Source organism: Mustela nigripes, chromosome 7 (genome assembly GCF_022355385.1).
Source record: "Mustela nigripes isolate SB6536 chromosome 7, MUSNIG.SB6536, whole genome shotgun sequence".
In the NCBI taxonomy this organism is placed as follows: Eukaryota; Metazoa; Chordata; class Mammalia; order Carnivora; family Mustelidae; genus Mustela; species Mustela nigripes.
Window position 1 is genome coordinate 11,239,716 of NC_081563.1, and position 16,503 is coordinate 11,256,218.

The following is a 16,503-nucleotide window of genomic DNA, read 5'->3' on the forward strand; positions in this document are numbered from 1 at the left end:
AGCCCTCATCCATTCCCAGGGTGCGTGGCCCTGAGCAAACCATCTGCTTACCCGGACAGCGTTTCCGGCTTGCCTTTTCACCTGGAGAACATAAGATGAATGGAAAATTCAATCCTACAGCAGTAAGAGCACCTTCTATCCACATCGTTCTTTGCAGTTTATGGAGCATTTCACGCATCGACCTGGGTTGGGTTCTCTGCTTCCCCAGGGCTGTGTATTGTACTCAGCGTAGGGAAGGCTTCCCAGGGGAGGAGGAGGGCTGCTGGACCTGACCTGCTTCAAACATGGCAGAGTCACAGTTGTGAGGGGAGTGCAGGTCCTGAGGGATCCTTCTCCTTTTCTGAATCTGTCAATTACCAATATTCAATGAGGATCGTTTTTTTGTTTTAAAGGTAATTGTGCCAATAACATTCTCCACCGCAAAACCCTTTCATTGCTGGATCTCAGATTTTCCTTCAGCCTCAGAAATCAATCAATCAATCGATCGATCAATTGGTCCTGCTTTGGGTGCATGCAACACCAGTGGCTTGGGCTGGCTTGATTCTAGTTAAACCAGGGCCATTTTGTCCCATCTAGGTCTCTTTGACTTCCTCTGCTCATAGTTCAGCACCACCTTGGTCCGAAAGAATGCCAACCAGCCAGGGAAACCACCCCCCACCCCCGTCACCAACGATTAGCTTTCCTGGGGTATAACAAAAATATTTTTTTGAAAAGTAATAACCAAAACAAGAAATTAAATTTTCCCATAATCTCCGTGGTTAAAAAACAAAACAAAACAAAACAAAACTATAAAAGTAAGAGGAAAGTCTCTCCCTCTGCCTGATTCCACTCTTCCAGAATAAACCACGGTTAACGACTTGTTAAACATTCCATCCACTTGGCTGCTGGGTTAGTGTAGACGGACCTAAGTGCGAGTGTACTAAAGTGCCGGACACATTGACCTACATCTTGCTTATTTCCCTTCTTAAGCACAGAAATTTTCCCAGACATTACCTGTAGATCTAATCCATTACTTTTAGTGGCTGCCTATTATTCTGCTGCACGGATGTGTTAAGACAGATTCAAACCGTTCTCTTACTGATGGGCATTTATAGGGTTTTCAGTATTTTTGTTATAAAGAACCATCCTGCTACACGCATTCTTGTATACATATTTTTGTTTTATTATATCTCCTAAGACAGACGAGTGGGATTGCTTTTACTCCTGGAGCTGGAACACCAGCCCTGGGGGACAGGCCCCCACCCCCTCCTCAGCCTTGCCAACACTTGGGCCAATCTGCTAGACCAAAAAAATGTTAATCTCCTTGAGATTTAATTTGCATTTCCCTGACTACTAGTGAAGCTGAGCATCTTTTCATATGTTTATGAACAATTTGCATTTCCTATGCAGTGAATTACCTACTCTTATCCTGAAGTCTTACTACTATCGGGCTGTTTTTTTCTATTCAATGTGTAGGATCTTTTTTAATACATGGGATATACTTTTTGTCTCTTCTGTACGAGGCAAGTATTTTCTATCACACTGTTGTCTTTTGACTTTGCTTAGGGTGCATTTTAACTGTAAATTTTAACTTTTATTGTAGTCAAATATATTCAGTTTTTCCTTCCCTTGTTTCTGGGCTGTGTCTCCCAGAAAATACTCCAATCTCTATTTTCCTCTTTTAACTTTTATATTCTGACTTCTTTCTATTTAAATCTTCAATCCAGGCTTTTCTTTCTTTGTTGTTGTTGTCTGTTTGCTTTTTATTTTGCGATTGGGTAAGGCAGGGAGCTAGATTTTACTTTATTCCAAATGAAGAGTCAAGGATTTACAAGGATTTAATCAGCAGAAATTGATGCATTTTGTTGTTGTTGTCATTGGGGGAAGGGACTCGGTAAAGCTCCTCGGAGGAACCGTGGGCCCTGGACCCATCAGACCCTTCCCTCCTGGTCAGGAGATGGGGCAGTGGGAGGGTTCCTAGATGTTGTGGATCTCCTAGCCAGTCATGGTTTGGGCCCTTCTGAATGTGTGTGTGGTTTGTTTTGTTTTTAATAAAGAGATTTGTAGGCCAAAACATTGTCTCTCAAACCTCTCCTTATTTATAAACCCAGTCCTGGGTCTAACTCTATGTAACCCATTGGTTCTACTTCAGGAGTGTGTCCCTCTGAGTCCACGGTGAGCTCGCTGACTCATCTCTGCTCTGAGCTGGGACAGAGCAGCAGTGTGCCGAGCCAAGCCTCTTCTTCCAAGCCATCTGAAGATTTATTTAATGTGCATTCACGTAGCCCGAGACTGTTTCCACGTTTTAAAAGGAAATAGGCAGGTCTCTCCACAAGCCGACTAGGAAGCAGCCCTGGCCAGGTTTCTAGGTGGAAAGACTCTTTTATCTTTCCATTTGCAAATAAAGGCACCAATAAACACTTGTTGAATTTTATCATTCTGTTAACCTTCAAATTCAGACTTGTCAGTAATTACTGGTTTGCATTAAAAGGAGGAGATTAGAATTGAGGTCTGGAAGGATACCTGATTTGCTGGGAGGCACACGGAGTCACTGGGTCCCTTGTTTCCCTGTCCTCTCTTCTTCTTTTTTTAAATCAAGGGACAAAAAACGAGTGGCATGGTGGAGGGCACAGGTCTGGTCAGAGAGGGCATGGAGAAGACTTTTGAACACTGTAACGGGCGCCATCTTGGCCTATTTTAATATCCTATCATTTTGGTAAAATTGTAGGGCCGGCTCTTTTGAGTGTCTTTTCTGGGTCCCGCTGCTGCTGGGAGCCTGAAGAAGATTCTGGAATGACACTCATTTGTCTCTCCCGCTGTTTGCCAATAAAGAGGAACTATCTGGGAAGAGGTAGCCGCTTTAAGACTCATTCAGGGATCTCAGCCTTGAACAGTGTCCCGTACTTGCTGTAGACAGGTACGTGGCTTGGCCTCTGAGGATCCGTCCGTCCTCAGCAAAACAGACAAGGCCTGTCCTTCCGGAGTTCCCAGGTCTAGTGAGGGAGGTAAAGGCTGTCCCCCCCCCCCCCCCCCCCCCCCGCAGCCTCGTGGGGGAAGCGGGCACTGAGCAAACATTCCCAGGCATATATAATTACAAATGGCCCTGAGTGCTCTGGAAGAAAATCCAGGACACTAGCAGAGAATACAGCAGGAGGGCTGGGTTTAGATTAGGGGGTTAGGGAAAGCAGAAGTGGGGGTGTTAAAGGCTTTTGCAAAGGCGAAGCGTTTTACATATGTGAAAGAAATAATAATAATAAAGGTGCTTGGGAGGGCAGCTCTCAGCCTCATTGATGGGCCACTTCCTACATCTCTGGGGATCTGCCTCTCTCTCCCCAGAATTATGTAGGCATCCGGGCTAGGGGCTGGAAGAGCCCTTCACAAATGCTAATCCGGGAGCAGTTTACAGGCTGCCCCCTGACCCTCGGCAGCCTGGCCCGCAACCAGTTTGAATGCCGAGGTGAATGGCGGGGATGAGCTGCATTTCCAGTATGGGAAAAGGGAGATGGAGAAGCTTCCTCACTCCACTGGGGGTGGGGGGTGGGGGTGGAGGTTCTCCTACCCCCAAAGCACCCGGGGAATGTTTTCCAAGGGAAAACCCACCTCATGGTGTATTTGGTTGTGAAGGGGGCTACCCAGGGGGTCCGGGGTTTTCCTGGGGAGTTTTGGGGTAGGGGCAATCATCTGCTATGCCCCCACCCTTCTACCTGTAAAACAGCTTGACCAGAACGAAATGAAGATTTCACAGGGGGCGGTGGCAATAGAGAGGGCCATACAGCGGGATTTGGGGGAGGGGGGGGTGTCTTCATTTCCCCGGAGGACTCGCGATCAGGTAGCATCAGTCAGAGGCTCACACTCACTGGGTGTTCTGCACTGTTCGAAGCACTTTTACAGCGCTCTGTTCCCAAAACAACCCCATGACGTAAGCGCCATTGCTAACTGCAACTTCACAAATGAGGGAACTGAGGCACCAAGAGGTGAAGCAGCGATCGCAGCTTTTCTTTTTTGGCTCCAACCATTTGGAGTCCAGGGTTTGGAGCCGAGGTTTGGTCTCGAGGAGGCGTGGACCACAACTTCGATGGGAACCTGCACAGCTTCCCCCGAAATTCGGGGAAATACTAGCTTGGAGAAGGCTAACTCGAGAGCCCGTGGGGACGGGTCTTCCGCTCCTTCCCCCTCGGAAGCTGCGCAGTGGGGAGGTCCGGGTGACAGTGCCGCGGGGGCGGCTGGGTGGCCCCCCTCCGGCCCGCAAGACCCGGCCCAGCGGCTCCGCTTTCTGCTCGGTCTCCGCGAGGTGTCGCTTTCGGCCGGAGAAACCGCCGCGGCGCCACCCTAGTAGCCCGAAGTTATTTATTTATTTTCAAACAAGGGGGGCGCCCCTCTCCTTTCAATTTAAAACTAGAAACATCCTGCGGTCTGGTTCCTAAATGGGCGCGTCCTCCGCCTCCTCCCGTTTTGCACCCTCGGTGTAGCCTCCTTTCGAGATCACACACTAGCTACCCCACCGCCGGGCCTGGCTCCACGCAGGCGTCGCGCTCAGCCGAACACAAACGCAGTCGGGGCGGGGGCTGGGTGAGAAGCCTCAGCTTCCACCCCCCGCCCCCGCCCCCAACCCCCCGCCCCACTCCCCTGGTACACACCCCCGGAGCCCTCCGGAAAAAATATTTTAATGCCAAGCCATTGCCAGGCCCGCAGGGTGGGTGCTGCATTGCACCGCTCGGCGCGCAGCTGGTTCGCAGAGTGCACCGGGTGCAAGCCCGGGGGTCTAAAAGCGAGGGAGGAGCACACCCCGGGCTTTCCCAGCTTTGCAGCCTCCTCTCTGCAAAGAAGAAAAGCAAGTGGCTTTTGGCGCGAAAGCCTTGGCGCCTCCCCTGATTTTTATGGAAATCAAGAGGGCGGGGTAAAGCCGCTTTCCTCTGCCTTTCTCCCTCCCCCTTGTCTGTGCCGCAGCCCCCTTCTCTCCCCGCCCCCCGGGTGTGTCAGATTTTTCAGTTAATAATATCCCCCGAGCTTCAAAGCGCAGCCAGTGACAGTCATCTGTCTGGACGCGCTGGGTGGATGCGGTGGGCTCCTGGGAACTGGGTTGGAGCCGAGCTAGCGCTAGCCAGGCGCAAGCGCGCACAGACTGCAGCCACCCGAGGACCACCAACCCCGGGCCACCCGGAGACCCCCGCGCAGAATCGCCTCTGGATCCCCGACTGTCGGCGGGAGGTAAGGAGCGGGGGTTGCAAACTGCCCCGCGCCCCCCCGGGCGGCGAGCCCGGCGGGAAGGCAAGCCCCGGACGGGATCGCGGCTCGCGCACAGGGCGCTCGAATATCCTCGGGGGACTGTTGCTGCTTCCGAAACAAAACCATCTCGGGGTTTTCCCTGAAAAGCCAGTTCCAGCCTCGAAGGCACCCCGGGTGGAAGAGACCCGCCCTAATCCTTTTTACAGCCTCTGCCGGGGGGGTGTAATGGCTTCATCGGGAAGAAATTCGCCCTTCTCCAGAACATTTATCCGTGTATGAGCTGACGGGGAGCCGGTGCGTCCCCACCCCGAAGCTGGGGTTCTCCAGAGGGTGCCCCTGGAGGAAGAAGAGAGGGGTTAGACAGGGCGAGGCCGCCGCGGTGGTAATCTGGGTCATGACTACTCCAGCCCCGAGGAGACGCGGCTCTCCTCGCGACCCCGCACCATTCCTGGGAACTGGGGTTCAGGCGCTCCCCTCTCCCAGGAAGACGACATTGTTGGGGGTTTGGAAGAGTGGGGGTGGGGTTAGAGAGGTTCAAAATAAGCTATTGGCAGGACTCTCCCTGCAGCCGACGTATTGCTGAGGGGCGTCTGCTCTAATTTGGGGGGGCGGTTGTCGGTTTGGGTGCCCCTGGTTGGTCTCGGTCTAGAGAAAGGCGTTTTTCCATTTGCAAAGTTTCCTAAATGCCCCGCTATCTTTTGCACTCCCGAGGTTGCAATTTTACAAAGGAGGGATTGAGGGTACTCCAGATCTCACGCCCGGTAGCTGGGTTTGGAGCCCCGGGCTTCCTCTGAGCAGCTGGACCTCCGCGGTGCAACTGGGTTGTCGGGGAGCTGGAGAGAGCTGGGATTCTGCAGCCCGGAGCAGCCCCCTCCCCCAGGCACTGCGGAGTGTGAATGAAATGGCAGTTTCCAAAGTTGCAGAGCCACGCCATCACCCCCCGCATCTGCATGCCCCCTCCCACCCCCTGTCGTAGACAGCTTGTACACAAAAGGAGGGAGGGAGAGGGAGAGAGCGAGAACCAGAACTTCCTCCACCTTCGGGAGCACCAGGCGGAGTGGGGGGCTCGGAGGGGAGACCGAGGAGCCGGGGAAGTGGGGGGCGCCCATTGCCCGGCCCCCCCCCCATTCGGCTCCGCTTGCCAACCCCTCTCCCCGTGTGTCTGTCGGTTGCAGTGTCGGAGATTGGCGCGGGCCCCCGCCCTCCGCGCCCCCCACGGGAAGGAAGCACCCCCCTAACTAAAAGGAGCCGAGCGGAAAGAAGCCCTCATTCGCCCGCCCGGAGGCGAGCCGATGCCAAGCTGTACTGCGTCCACCATGCCAGGGATGATCTGCAAGAACCCAGACCTTGAGTTTGACTCGCTGCAGCCCTGCTTCTACCCGGACGAAGATGACTTCTACTTCGGCGGCCCCGACTCGACCCCCCCGGGGGAGGACATCTGGAAGAAGTTCGAGCTGCTGCCCACGCCCCCGCTGTCGCCCAGCCGTGCCTTCCCGGAGCACAACCCCGAGCCCCCGAACTGGGCCACCGAGATGCTGCTGCCCGAGGCCGACCTGTGGGGCAACCCGGCCGAGGAGGACGCGTTCGGCCTGGGGGGCCTGGGCGGCCTCACTCCCAACCCGGTCATCCTCCAGGACTGCATGTGGAGCGGCTTCTCCGCCCGCGAGAAGCTGGAGCGCGCCGTGAGCGAGAAGCTGCAGCACGGCCGCGGGCCCCCGGCTGCCGGTCCCGCGGCCCCGGCCCCGGGAGCGGGCGCCACCAGCCCTGCGGGCCGCGGGCACTGTGCGGCGGCGGGGGCGGGCCGCGCCGGGGCCGCCCTGCCCGCGGAGCTCGCCCACCCGGCCGCCGAGTGCGTGGATCCCGCCGTCGTCTTCCCCTTCCCCGTGAACAAGCGCGAGCCCGCGCCCGCCGCTCCCGCCGGTGCCCCGGCGGCCGGCGCTGCTGCGGTCGCTTCGGGGGCGAGTGCCGCGGCCTCGGCCGGCGCCCCGGCGGCCGTCCCCCCGCGCCCCGGCGGCCGTCCGGCCAGTGGCGGTGACCACAAGGCTCTCAGCACCTCCGGAGAGGACACCCTGAGCGACTCAGGTAAAGACCGGGCCGGAGGCCGGCTGCCTCCCGGGAGCACTGGAGCTGGAGTCGCGCTCCCTTTGTTACTCTTCCTGGGTTTGGCTTTGCGGAGGGTTGTGGGGGGGGAGTATTTTAGAGGTAGTGCAGGTGGCAGAGGGCCAGGTTCCTCCAAGCCGAGCCCCGGGATGAGGAGGAGAGGGGGGAGTGGGGGCTGCCAAGAGGGTGTACCCCAGAGTCTCACCCTCGCTGAAGTTCCTTCCACCCTCTCTCCGAGCCCCTGCTGGCGCGCTCACCCGCCCCGCCTCTCCGTTGCAGCCAGTCCAGGGATAAAATTAGGAAACACTGGGTGGCGAAAGCTGGGTGGGAGTGGAGAGGTGCGCTGGGTGTGTTTTCAGGGCAGAAACCTGTTAGCACGAGGGTGGAGAGGGACCGCCTCCCGGGTCAGGGGAGGGCAGGCGCGGGGAGAAGACACAAAGGCGGCGCAGAATCCTATGTAGGGCGCTGGAAGGTAGAGGGAGGTTGCACAGATGGCTACTACCGGTTTTATTTATTTATTTTTTCAAGCCTGGGTAGTCTTCTCCGCCCTCCGTGGGTGGTGGGCTATTTGCTCCTGGTCCGTGGCCAGCAGGCGGCAGTATGCTGGCCAGCGGCCGGCGGAGGATCTGAAAGGCTGGGGGTGCTGGGGGCACCCCCCTCCCTCCCTCCAGCAGCTGGTGGCAAGGACCACAGCGGTTGTGTACATTCTTGAGGGGCTGCCTCTTTACGGGGTGCAGTGGGAACTGGGTCCGGTCTTTGTCTCTGGTGAGAATTCCGGGACTAATTTCAGGCCGGAGTTACTTTGTGACCCAGTGCCCTTCAAGGTGAGGGCGGCCACTCAGGGCCTCCAGGAATCCCCCCCGCAGGCTGGAAGGCACCCTTTGATTGCTTCTGTTGTGTGCCTACCTCTGCCTTAAAACGGCAGGGTTGGGTTAAAACCCAGACTTTGCGAGGGACTCTGGAGGTAAAGAAGTCTGTCCAAACACTTGGATAGCCCTTGTCCTGGTGGTGGGGAGCTGGGACCCCAGGGGATCGTGAAAATGTGCATTCTTGGTGCAGGTGGATAACAAGCCTGCATTTCCTTGAGGGCTGAGGATGGATCCCTCTAAGGCTCCTGGAAGGAAACTTGGTGATAAGCCTCCAGTTTGAATCGGGTCTGTCCCTTTAATGTCTGTGCCTTGACAGCTCTCAGTGAGGAAGCACTTCCTTCCAACAGCTGTCTTCTTGGCAGAAAACCAAAACATGGGCTTAAAGGGACCCACAGACTGGAACAGCCTCACATTTCGGCTTTAGAACAAATCCCACAATTGTTCAGCTTTCCGGCCCCCTTCAGATCAAGCAGAAGATGTGTTTTGATTTTCATGCTTGCATTTTAAACAATAATTTTCGATCCCAGCGAGGTGGTAGAGGAGGAGAGAGAGGGAAATGCAGACATGATGCTACATGTTTTTGGGTTGCTGTTTCTGCTGCGGGCTTGGGGGAAGAGGCGCCCCCTCTTCGGGCTTTAGAGTTCCTGTGGATTCCGACTTCGTTGGTCGGATTTGGTTTTTATTAGATGAACACCTGCTTACTGGATGGAACTCAGGTTTCTGGCAGGCAGCTAATTTCTCTGCCTCCGACCATTAAGTGGCCCTTTCATTGTAAGGACTTAAAATCAAACTCGGCTCTGTGTCAGTTGCTTAACGAGGCTCCTAAAACGGGGAGCCCCAGTTCTTAAGTGTGGAGTTGGAAATAATGAGCGAGTCTTTGGGTAAAAGTGATGATAAAAGCTTATCGTTCCCTGAGCGTGTTTGTGTCTCCTGGACCCGGTTCTCTCTGTATTACCTGTGCAACTCCAGAACCCCGTTACTGTCCCCAATGAAATTGAGGCTTCCACAGTTTAACTTGCCCAGGGTCCCCCAACTCGTGTGTGATGGAGTCAGATGCCATCTGACAAGCCGAGTTCCTAATTTTGCCACCTGCTAAAGTCTGAGCGGAGGTTGGAAGGTCTAGGAGTGTGGGTAAGGGGGAATTTCCAGATGTGTTTCCAGGCGTTGGGTAGGATCCTGTCCACCTCTGTGGGCGGGTCACCGATGATTGGCAAGCCCTGCGCCTGCCACAAGAGACCGAGTGGAGAGATTGGGGGTAGTTAGTGTGTGTCACCAAAAGAATGACTCCCATCTTGTTCATAGATGATGATGATGACGAAGAGGAAGACGACGAGGAGGAAATCGACGTGGTGACCGTGGAGAAGCGGCGGTCCTCCTCCAACAGCAAGGCCGTCACCACCTTCACCATCACTGTGCGTCCCAAGAACGCAGCCCTGGGCCCTGGGAGGGCCCCTCCGGGGGAGCTGATCCTCAAGCGCTGTGTCCCCATCCACCAGCAGCACAACTATGCCGCCCCGTCGCCCTACGTGGAGAGCGAGGACGTGCCGCCCCAGAAGAAGATCAAGAGCGAAGCATCGCCCCGCCCCCTCAAGAGCGTCATCGCCCCCAAAGCCAAGAGCTTGAGTCCCCGCAACTCCGACTCGGAGGACAGCGAGCGCCGCCGGAACCACAACATTCTGGAGCGCCAGCGCCGGAACGACCTGCGCTCCAGCTTCCTCACGCTCAGGGACCACGTGCCAGAGCTGGTGAAGAACGAGAAGGCCGCCAAGGTGGTCATTTTGAAAAAGGCCACCGAGTACGTCCACTCCCTCCAGGCCGAGGAGCATCAGCTTTTGCTGGAGAAGGAGAAGTTGCAGGCCAGGCAGCAGCAGTTGCTAAAGAAGATCGAACACGCTCGGACTTGCTAAACGTTTCTCAAAACTGGACAGTCACTCTGCCACTTTGCACATTTTGATTTTTTTTTTTTTTTTAAACAAACATTGTGTTGACATTAAGAATGTTGGTTTACTTTCAGATCGGTCCCCCGTCGAGTTTGGATCTGGGTGGGGAGCAGGACATGTGGGGGTTCTGCGCGATGGGATGCTTGGGTGGCCGTCGCCGTGTCCTCCCTGGCCCCTCCGAGACCGTGGTTGGAGTTTGTGACCGTTGGGAGCCTCTGGGCTGTTGAAGTCACCTTGTTTGTTCCAAGTTTCCAAACAACAGAAAGTCATTCCTTCTTTTTAAAATGGTGCTTAAGTTCCAGCAGATGTCACAGAAGGGGTTTGCCATTGGATACCCCCTGGGGAACATTTCTGTAAATACCATGGACACACCCGCCTTTTGTATACATCCTGGGTAATGAGAGGTGGCTTTTGCGGCCAGTATTAGACCGGAAGTTCATACCTAAGTACTGTAATACCTCAATGTTTGAGGAGCATGTTTTGTATACAAATATATTGTTAATCTCTGTTATGTACTGTACTAATTCTTACACTGCCTGTATACTTTAGTATGATGCTGATACATAACTAAATTTGATACTTATATTTTCGTATGAAAATGAGTTGTGAAAGTTTTGAGTAGATATTACTTTATCACTTTTTGAACTAAGAAACTTTTGTAAAGAAATTTACTATATATATATGCCTTTTTCCTAGCCTGTTTCTTCCTGTTAATGTATTTGTTCATGTTTGGTGCATAGAACTGGGTAAATGCAAAGTTCTGTGTTTAATTTCTTCAAAATGTATATATTTAGTGCTGCATCTTATAGCACTTTGAAATACCTCATGTTTATGAAAATAAATAGCAATTAAATGATGCAGCTTTTTTTTTTTTTCCTCTTTAATAGCGCTAGTGAAATCCTACCCCTCTGTCCCTTAAATGTGAATATAGTACATATGTTTTGGTGGGATCTTGGGCTCACTGGGCAGCCCTCACTGGAGAGCGGCCCCTCTCCCCACCTGGCGTGGAGAGAACGGAGTTGAGGAAGGGGAAGGTGATTCTTCAGATGACAAGGTGTTTCTTCCAGAATGGAGACCTCATTTATGACGGCACGGTAACAACGAGCATTGAATAATTTACAGAGCACTTTAAAAAATGTTGACCATTTAATGGAGTTACACTCAGATACCAGTCCCAGTCAACCCTGTAGAGTGAGAAGTATAATCAAGACGGTGGTGAAACTTGGCTATGTTGGTAATATTTGTTCCATGGGTGGCTTTAGGACGTCATGAAGTTTGTCTCCAAGTACATATTCTTCAGAATGCACTAGGATTGGATTGGACTGCTTTACATACCAGAGCAGAATAAAAAGATGAAGAGGGTCCCTCCCCTAAGAGGAGCACTCTGATGCACCAAAATGCCCCATGAAGCAACAGGTGTTTGGCCCAGATCAAGTGCCATGTGCCTTTAGGAGGGACTGGGGTGCTGTAGCACTGTTAACTTCACACAGGTGCCCTGTGGTAGCGGGATTAACCTTGGCGGACTCTGGAGGACAGCCGGGGTCTGTGGAGTGGAGGGAGGCATTTCTGAGATTCTCTGATGGAAGTTGTTACCTTGGCTTCTGAGGCTTTGAGGTCAGAACTGAAAGCTTACAAATAACCTATTTCTCTTCGGGGTGAAAAGTAGCGCTCTGGTCCTTTGTCTAATGTTTCATTCATCAGAAAAAGGCCTTTGCTTTGCCAAGAAGATAGGTCCAGCAATGGCAATGCTTGTCTTGGTCATGGGGCTTGTGAGGGGCAGTGATGGGAGAATCCAGGCCACGTGAGTCCCTGTCTGCTTTGGTTATTGTATACAACAAGCCAGTGGGGGATTAGAACTCCCAAGGTCCAGTTTACAGCCATGCAACCTAAAGCTAACGATGTTGGCGGTGTTGCCTTGGACCCTGATGGTCAAAGCACGCGGAGAATCATGAGACTCTTGCTTAAATCTCTCCACTTACCCTATCCCCACCCGAGAAAATCATGAAACTGCTTTGAAAGTCCTTTTCAAAGGACAGTGTCCATTTGCGTTTCACAGGCCCCAATTACCCTGCAGCCTGGGCAACTTGCGTGTGTATCCATGAGCCAAAAGAAAGTTAAGTGACCTTAAAGTCATGGAGCTCTTTAAAAAGATTTATTTATTTTAGAAAAAGAGTGGGCATGTGTGCTTGCACGTGTAAGTGGGGGGAGGGGCAGAGGGAGAGAATCTTCAAGCAGACTCCCCACTGAGAGCAGGAAGTCTCCATGTGGGGCTTGATCTCAAGACCCATGAAATCACGACCTGAGCTGAAACCTGAGTTGGATGCTTAACTGACTGTCACCCAGGTGCCCCAAAGTCATTGAGATTCTTGAAGCTCAGTTCAATCTTCGCTATTTCTCTATTTCTGGGTCCATAAGGGACCTACCTACGCGTTTTTGGATGGGACAGAACTCTAGCCACAGAAGAGGAAAACTTGTGATGAATCAGGCTCTAAACTAATTCCCACCAGGCTGTTTTCACTGTGGCTGCTGGGAAGCTCAGAGACCAATTCCGTGCTGATTCTACATGCCTGGTGCCCAGCCTCTATTTTCTTCCAAAGCCTACCTACCATCTTTTTTTTCCACTGTTCATTTAATCGCTCTTTCTATGTTCTTTACTTTGTTTTATAAAAGAAATTTTTGCATTAGGTGATGTATGAATCATCACAGCTAAGGCGAAATGCCGCTTATTTGCCTTTCCGGGACCAGCTGAGGGAAAGCGGCACCCAGTTGAGCTCTGCACTTACCTATCACCTGCTGCGCTCAGAAGACTCGAAACCCTCGTGTCAAGCACACGAGAAACCATCTCAGTGTTCCGGGAGCAGTTTTGAGACTGAGGAATTACCCCCCACGAGTTAGATCAGTAAATCATAAGACTTCGATGGAGCACTGAATTATTTTACTTTATAGGAGGGGGTCGTGGGGTCCCCTATCGAATGAGCGGCCAAACCCAGGACTTGAGTCGGGTCTTTGGATGGTTTTCTTTCCATGGTGTTGGCTTCCCCGCTGCTTACCCTGTGGCCTTCCTACCCCCTGGCCTGTCCGTCCACATACAGTATGTGGTTCACAGTATGTGGTTCACAGTATGTGGAACACAGGTTCCTTCTGGATGACCGACTCTGCGTTAGAAGCTCTCAGGAGCCCCCCGCCATGTAGAAGATAAAGTCCAAAGCCTTCAGCCTGGCCCATGGGGCTGCTTTGCCCCCCCCCCCCCCCCCCCCCCCAACCGGGTTGAGCAACTCAGTCATGCCCGCCCCTCCGCAGTTGTTCCTGTTCCGGCCACGCCACACAAGGCCACGCTTTCTTACCTCTTCACTCGTTTCGGCAACATCTCTCCTCCTGGGCTATCCAGTTTCTGTTGATTGAAATTCTTTCAACCTCAATGGCAAACCCGCAGTCGTCTAGTTCCGGTGGGCTTTCTCATCCCCCTCCTTCCCAGGTGGGCCTCATGAAGCTCCTGATCTGTTGTCGCTGCCGGAGGCACATCACCCCCAAGACCTCCTAAACTGTGGGGCCCCTAAAGGCAGGTACTGTGCCCCCTTCCCCTCTGGTCCTTCAGCCCTGCTGGCCTGGTGACTGGAGATGGCGGGACCTTGGTGGACGCCGGCAGAACGGCCGGCGGCTGAGGAGGCAGCTGAGGAAGGAGCCAGGGGAAGATTTGCTTTATGCACGTGCCTCTTGCCAGCCCCGGTTTGGTTCGAGAACTCTCCGGCTAATCCAAATGGGGGAACATCCCTTAAGGTATCGCTTCTGAATGCCTGGTACTGTCTGCTGGGAGGGAAGACAAAGGCACACGGAGGCCCGTCTTCTGGAAGCCCATGGTCCGGAAGGGCGTTCAGGCCCGGTGCCTGGTGCAGAAGCGGGCAGAGAGGAGGGCCGGCGGGAGCGTGGGGGAGTGTTGAGCCAAAGCACAAGAGGGGTTCCATGGCTGAATCAGGCTCTGCAGCTGTGAGCTCCGGTTTGGAGCCCTTGCTCGGTTAGAGGAAGCTGTTTTGCTGGTCTACCGCAGGCCTGAGGAGGCTTGGGGACTCTTCTGAGGCCATTGACGGGACCAGGCCCCCCGGCCCTGGGTAACACGAAGCACTCACTCACCGAGGGTGTTTTACACCCGAGTCTCACCACCACTCAGGAGTGCTGGTGAGTTCATCGTACACCCATTTTTGGGAGTTGTGGCTTCTGGGTTTGACTTTCACTCATTTCTGTGGTGGCTCTCCAGAAAATCCTAGTTGGGTTGTTTTTAGAAGCTGAGGTTTGGAACCTCAGCTTTGGAACAGGTTTGGAACAGGCTTTGAAGAACTCTAGCTCCATCTCCCACTTCAGAGGTAGGACAGCGTGCAGTCTGCTCACGGGCACCCTTTCTTCTTTCTTTCCACCACCCCTCGCTCGCTCCGTCGCTCCCTTCCTGTCTTTCCAGCTCTCTCACAGCGAATACTCATTTAGCGCCCATCCTGGGTCAGGCACTGATTCAGGCACTTGGGAGACATCAACGAAAAAGAGGCAGAACTTCCCCAAATTCCCGCTTTTGTGGACTTGAGCGTCTAGGAGAGAGTGACAGCAGAGAAAAGAAACCTAATAAGCAGAAAAATGGAACAGCGTTCAGTAACGTGGTGGAAGCTTTGAAAGCGAAGACGAGAAGGGGGAATTCAGGGGTGCAGAGCGGGAGGGAGGCTGCTGCCAACTTTGAGTAGACGATGGGGAAGGTGCTCTGGGCAGGAGCTGAGGTGTGGGGCCCCGGAGGACGGCACCCAGCTCTCAGGATTGTCACGGCTGCTCTGCTGGCCACCGGGCGTCAGGTCTCAGGTGTTGGGGCGCTTCCTCCTGCATCTCCCCCTGGACATTGGCAAATGTCCCCCACAGCTTCTCATTCACTCCCTCAAGGGAAAGCAAGAGAGTGTCTCTGAAGTGAGACCCCCATTGTGAATATGCCTCCCATACTCACAGGCTCCAGGTTGTGCCATTTCCCCACTGGTACAACTGGGGATAATGGCGCCCCCCACTTCACAGGGGGGCTCAGGGCGCGGGGGGGGGTGGCCACAAACAAACTTTCATCGGCGCCCACGATAGCCCTTGGCACAGGATGGGTGCAATGTGCGTACGGCTGTTAAATAATCTGATTTCTCGTAGACAGAAGGCTTCCCCTCGCCTCTTCCCCGGTATGTTACTAGGGCAAAGAATCTCTAAGGGACATTTGCTGGTCGAGCAAACTCACAAGCCTGAGCGCCACAAGAAGTTTGCAGACTTTTGTTTCTCCAAAGAGGCCTTACAAAACCTGAAAACGGGTACCTTGGAAACAAATGAATGTGAGCTTTGAAGCCTATTTTAAGACAGAGCCTAGGAATTCGAGTGCCTCGGAACATCTACGCCTTCTACAATGGTTTATTAGTTTTCCCTACTTGTAAAGGAAATCTCTTCATAGGCCACTGACCAGGGTTACCTGATCTCTTTTGATATTGACGTATCATGCTACAAGACATTCAGCCTGAAACCTTTGACCAGGAGAAGTAACAGAGCCTTTTTATGGTTGAAGCCGACAGACCTACTGTCTTTCGGAGAAACTTCTGGAGAAACGCACACAGCACATACTCCCATGATAAAGACAGACGATTTGCTGTGGGACGCGCTGTGAAGAGTTGACACAAAAAACATACTTTCGTCTGCTTTCTAGGAGACCCAAGATTTTCAGCAGCCTTTGCGAGGCGGTGTGGGCTCTTTCACAAATCGGCAGCCCGTTAAGGGTTGAATTTCGTGGCGTAGGCTACCTGCCACCATTCTCCTGAGGGAGGGCCTTCTGGCCAGCTCTCCGCTCCACACAAGGTGAGGTGCCAAGCTGATGGGGAGGCAGTCCTGGGTAAGAGAGATACTTAGTTTGGAGGCAGAAGCCCAGGGCTTGGGTCTTAGCTCGGTTATTTGCTGTTTCCAACCTCGGCCTGGGAGGGTAACCTCCGGTCGCTCCATGGTCACGTCTCTAAGTGGAATGACCAGGAGCTGGTGTTCTCCTAAGCCCTCCTCAATTCCAGAGAATCACTGATCCTCAGGGACGGCTTGAATTGCTCCAGGTGTTGCCGTGGCTGTGAACACCCTCCAGTCCGAAAGGCCTGGGCACGTGTCTTGGCTCTGCTGTTCACCACGTCGGTGGCTGAGGGCAAGACGCTCCCCTCTGACGTGCACCTGCTTCATCGCTATAGCACCGATGATAACGACCACCGCACAAGGTGCTGAGAAGGATCAGAGGACACCAAGTCCAGGAGGGACTTTTCCAGCACCCTGGAAACTGCCATCCGTAAGCCTGCTATGAACTCGGATCACCATAGTCGGCTCTTGTCCGGCATTTACCTCCTGCTTCACTATCTGTT

At 53.5% G+C, this 16,503-nt stretch overlaps 1 protein-coding gene across 1 annotated transcript; it reads left to right on the forward strand.

Annotated features, from left to right (window-relative positions):
- Positions 1–6,402: 6,402 nt before the first annotated feature.
- MYCN (MYCN proto-oncogene, bHLH transcription factor) lies at positions 6,403–10,252 on the forward strand. The gene is made up of 2 exons (XM_059407536.1): positions 6,403–7,287; positions 9,477–10,252. The coding sequence occupies exons 1-2, from the start codon at positions 6,498–6,500 to the stop codon at positions 10,079–10,081; spliced, it is 1,395 nt and encodes a 464-aa protein (XP_059263519.1). The 5' UTR covers positions 6,403–6,497; the 3' UTR covers positions 10,082–10,252.
- The last annotated feature ends 6,251 nt before the right edge of the window (positions 10,253–16,503 follow it).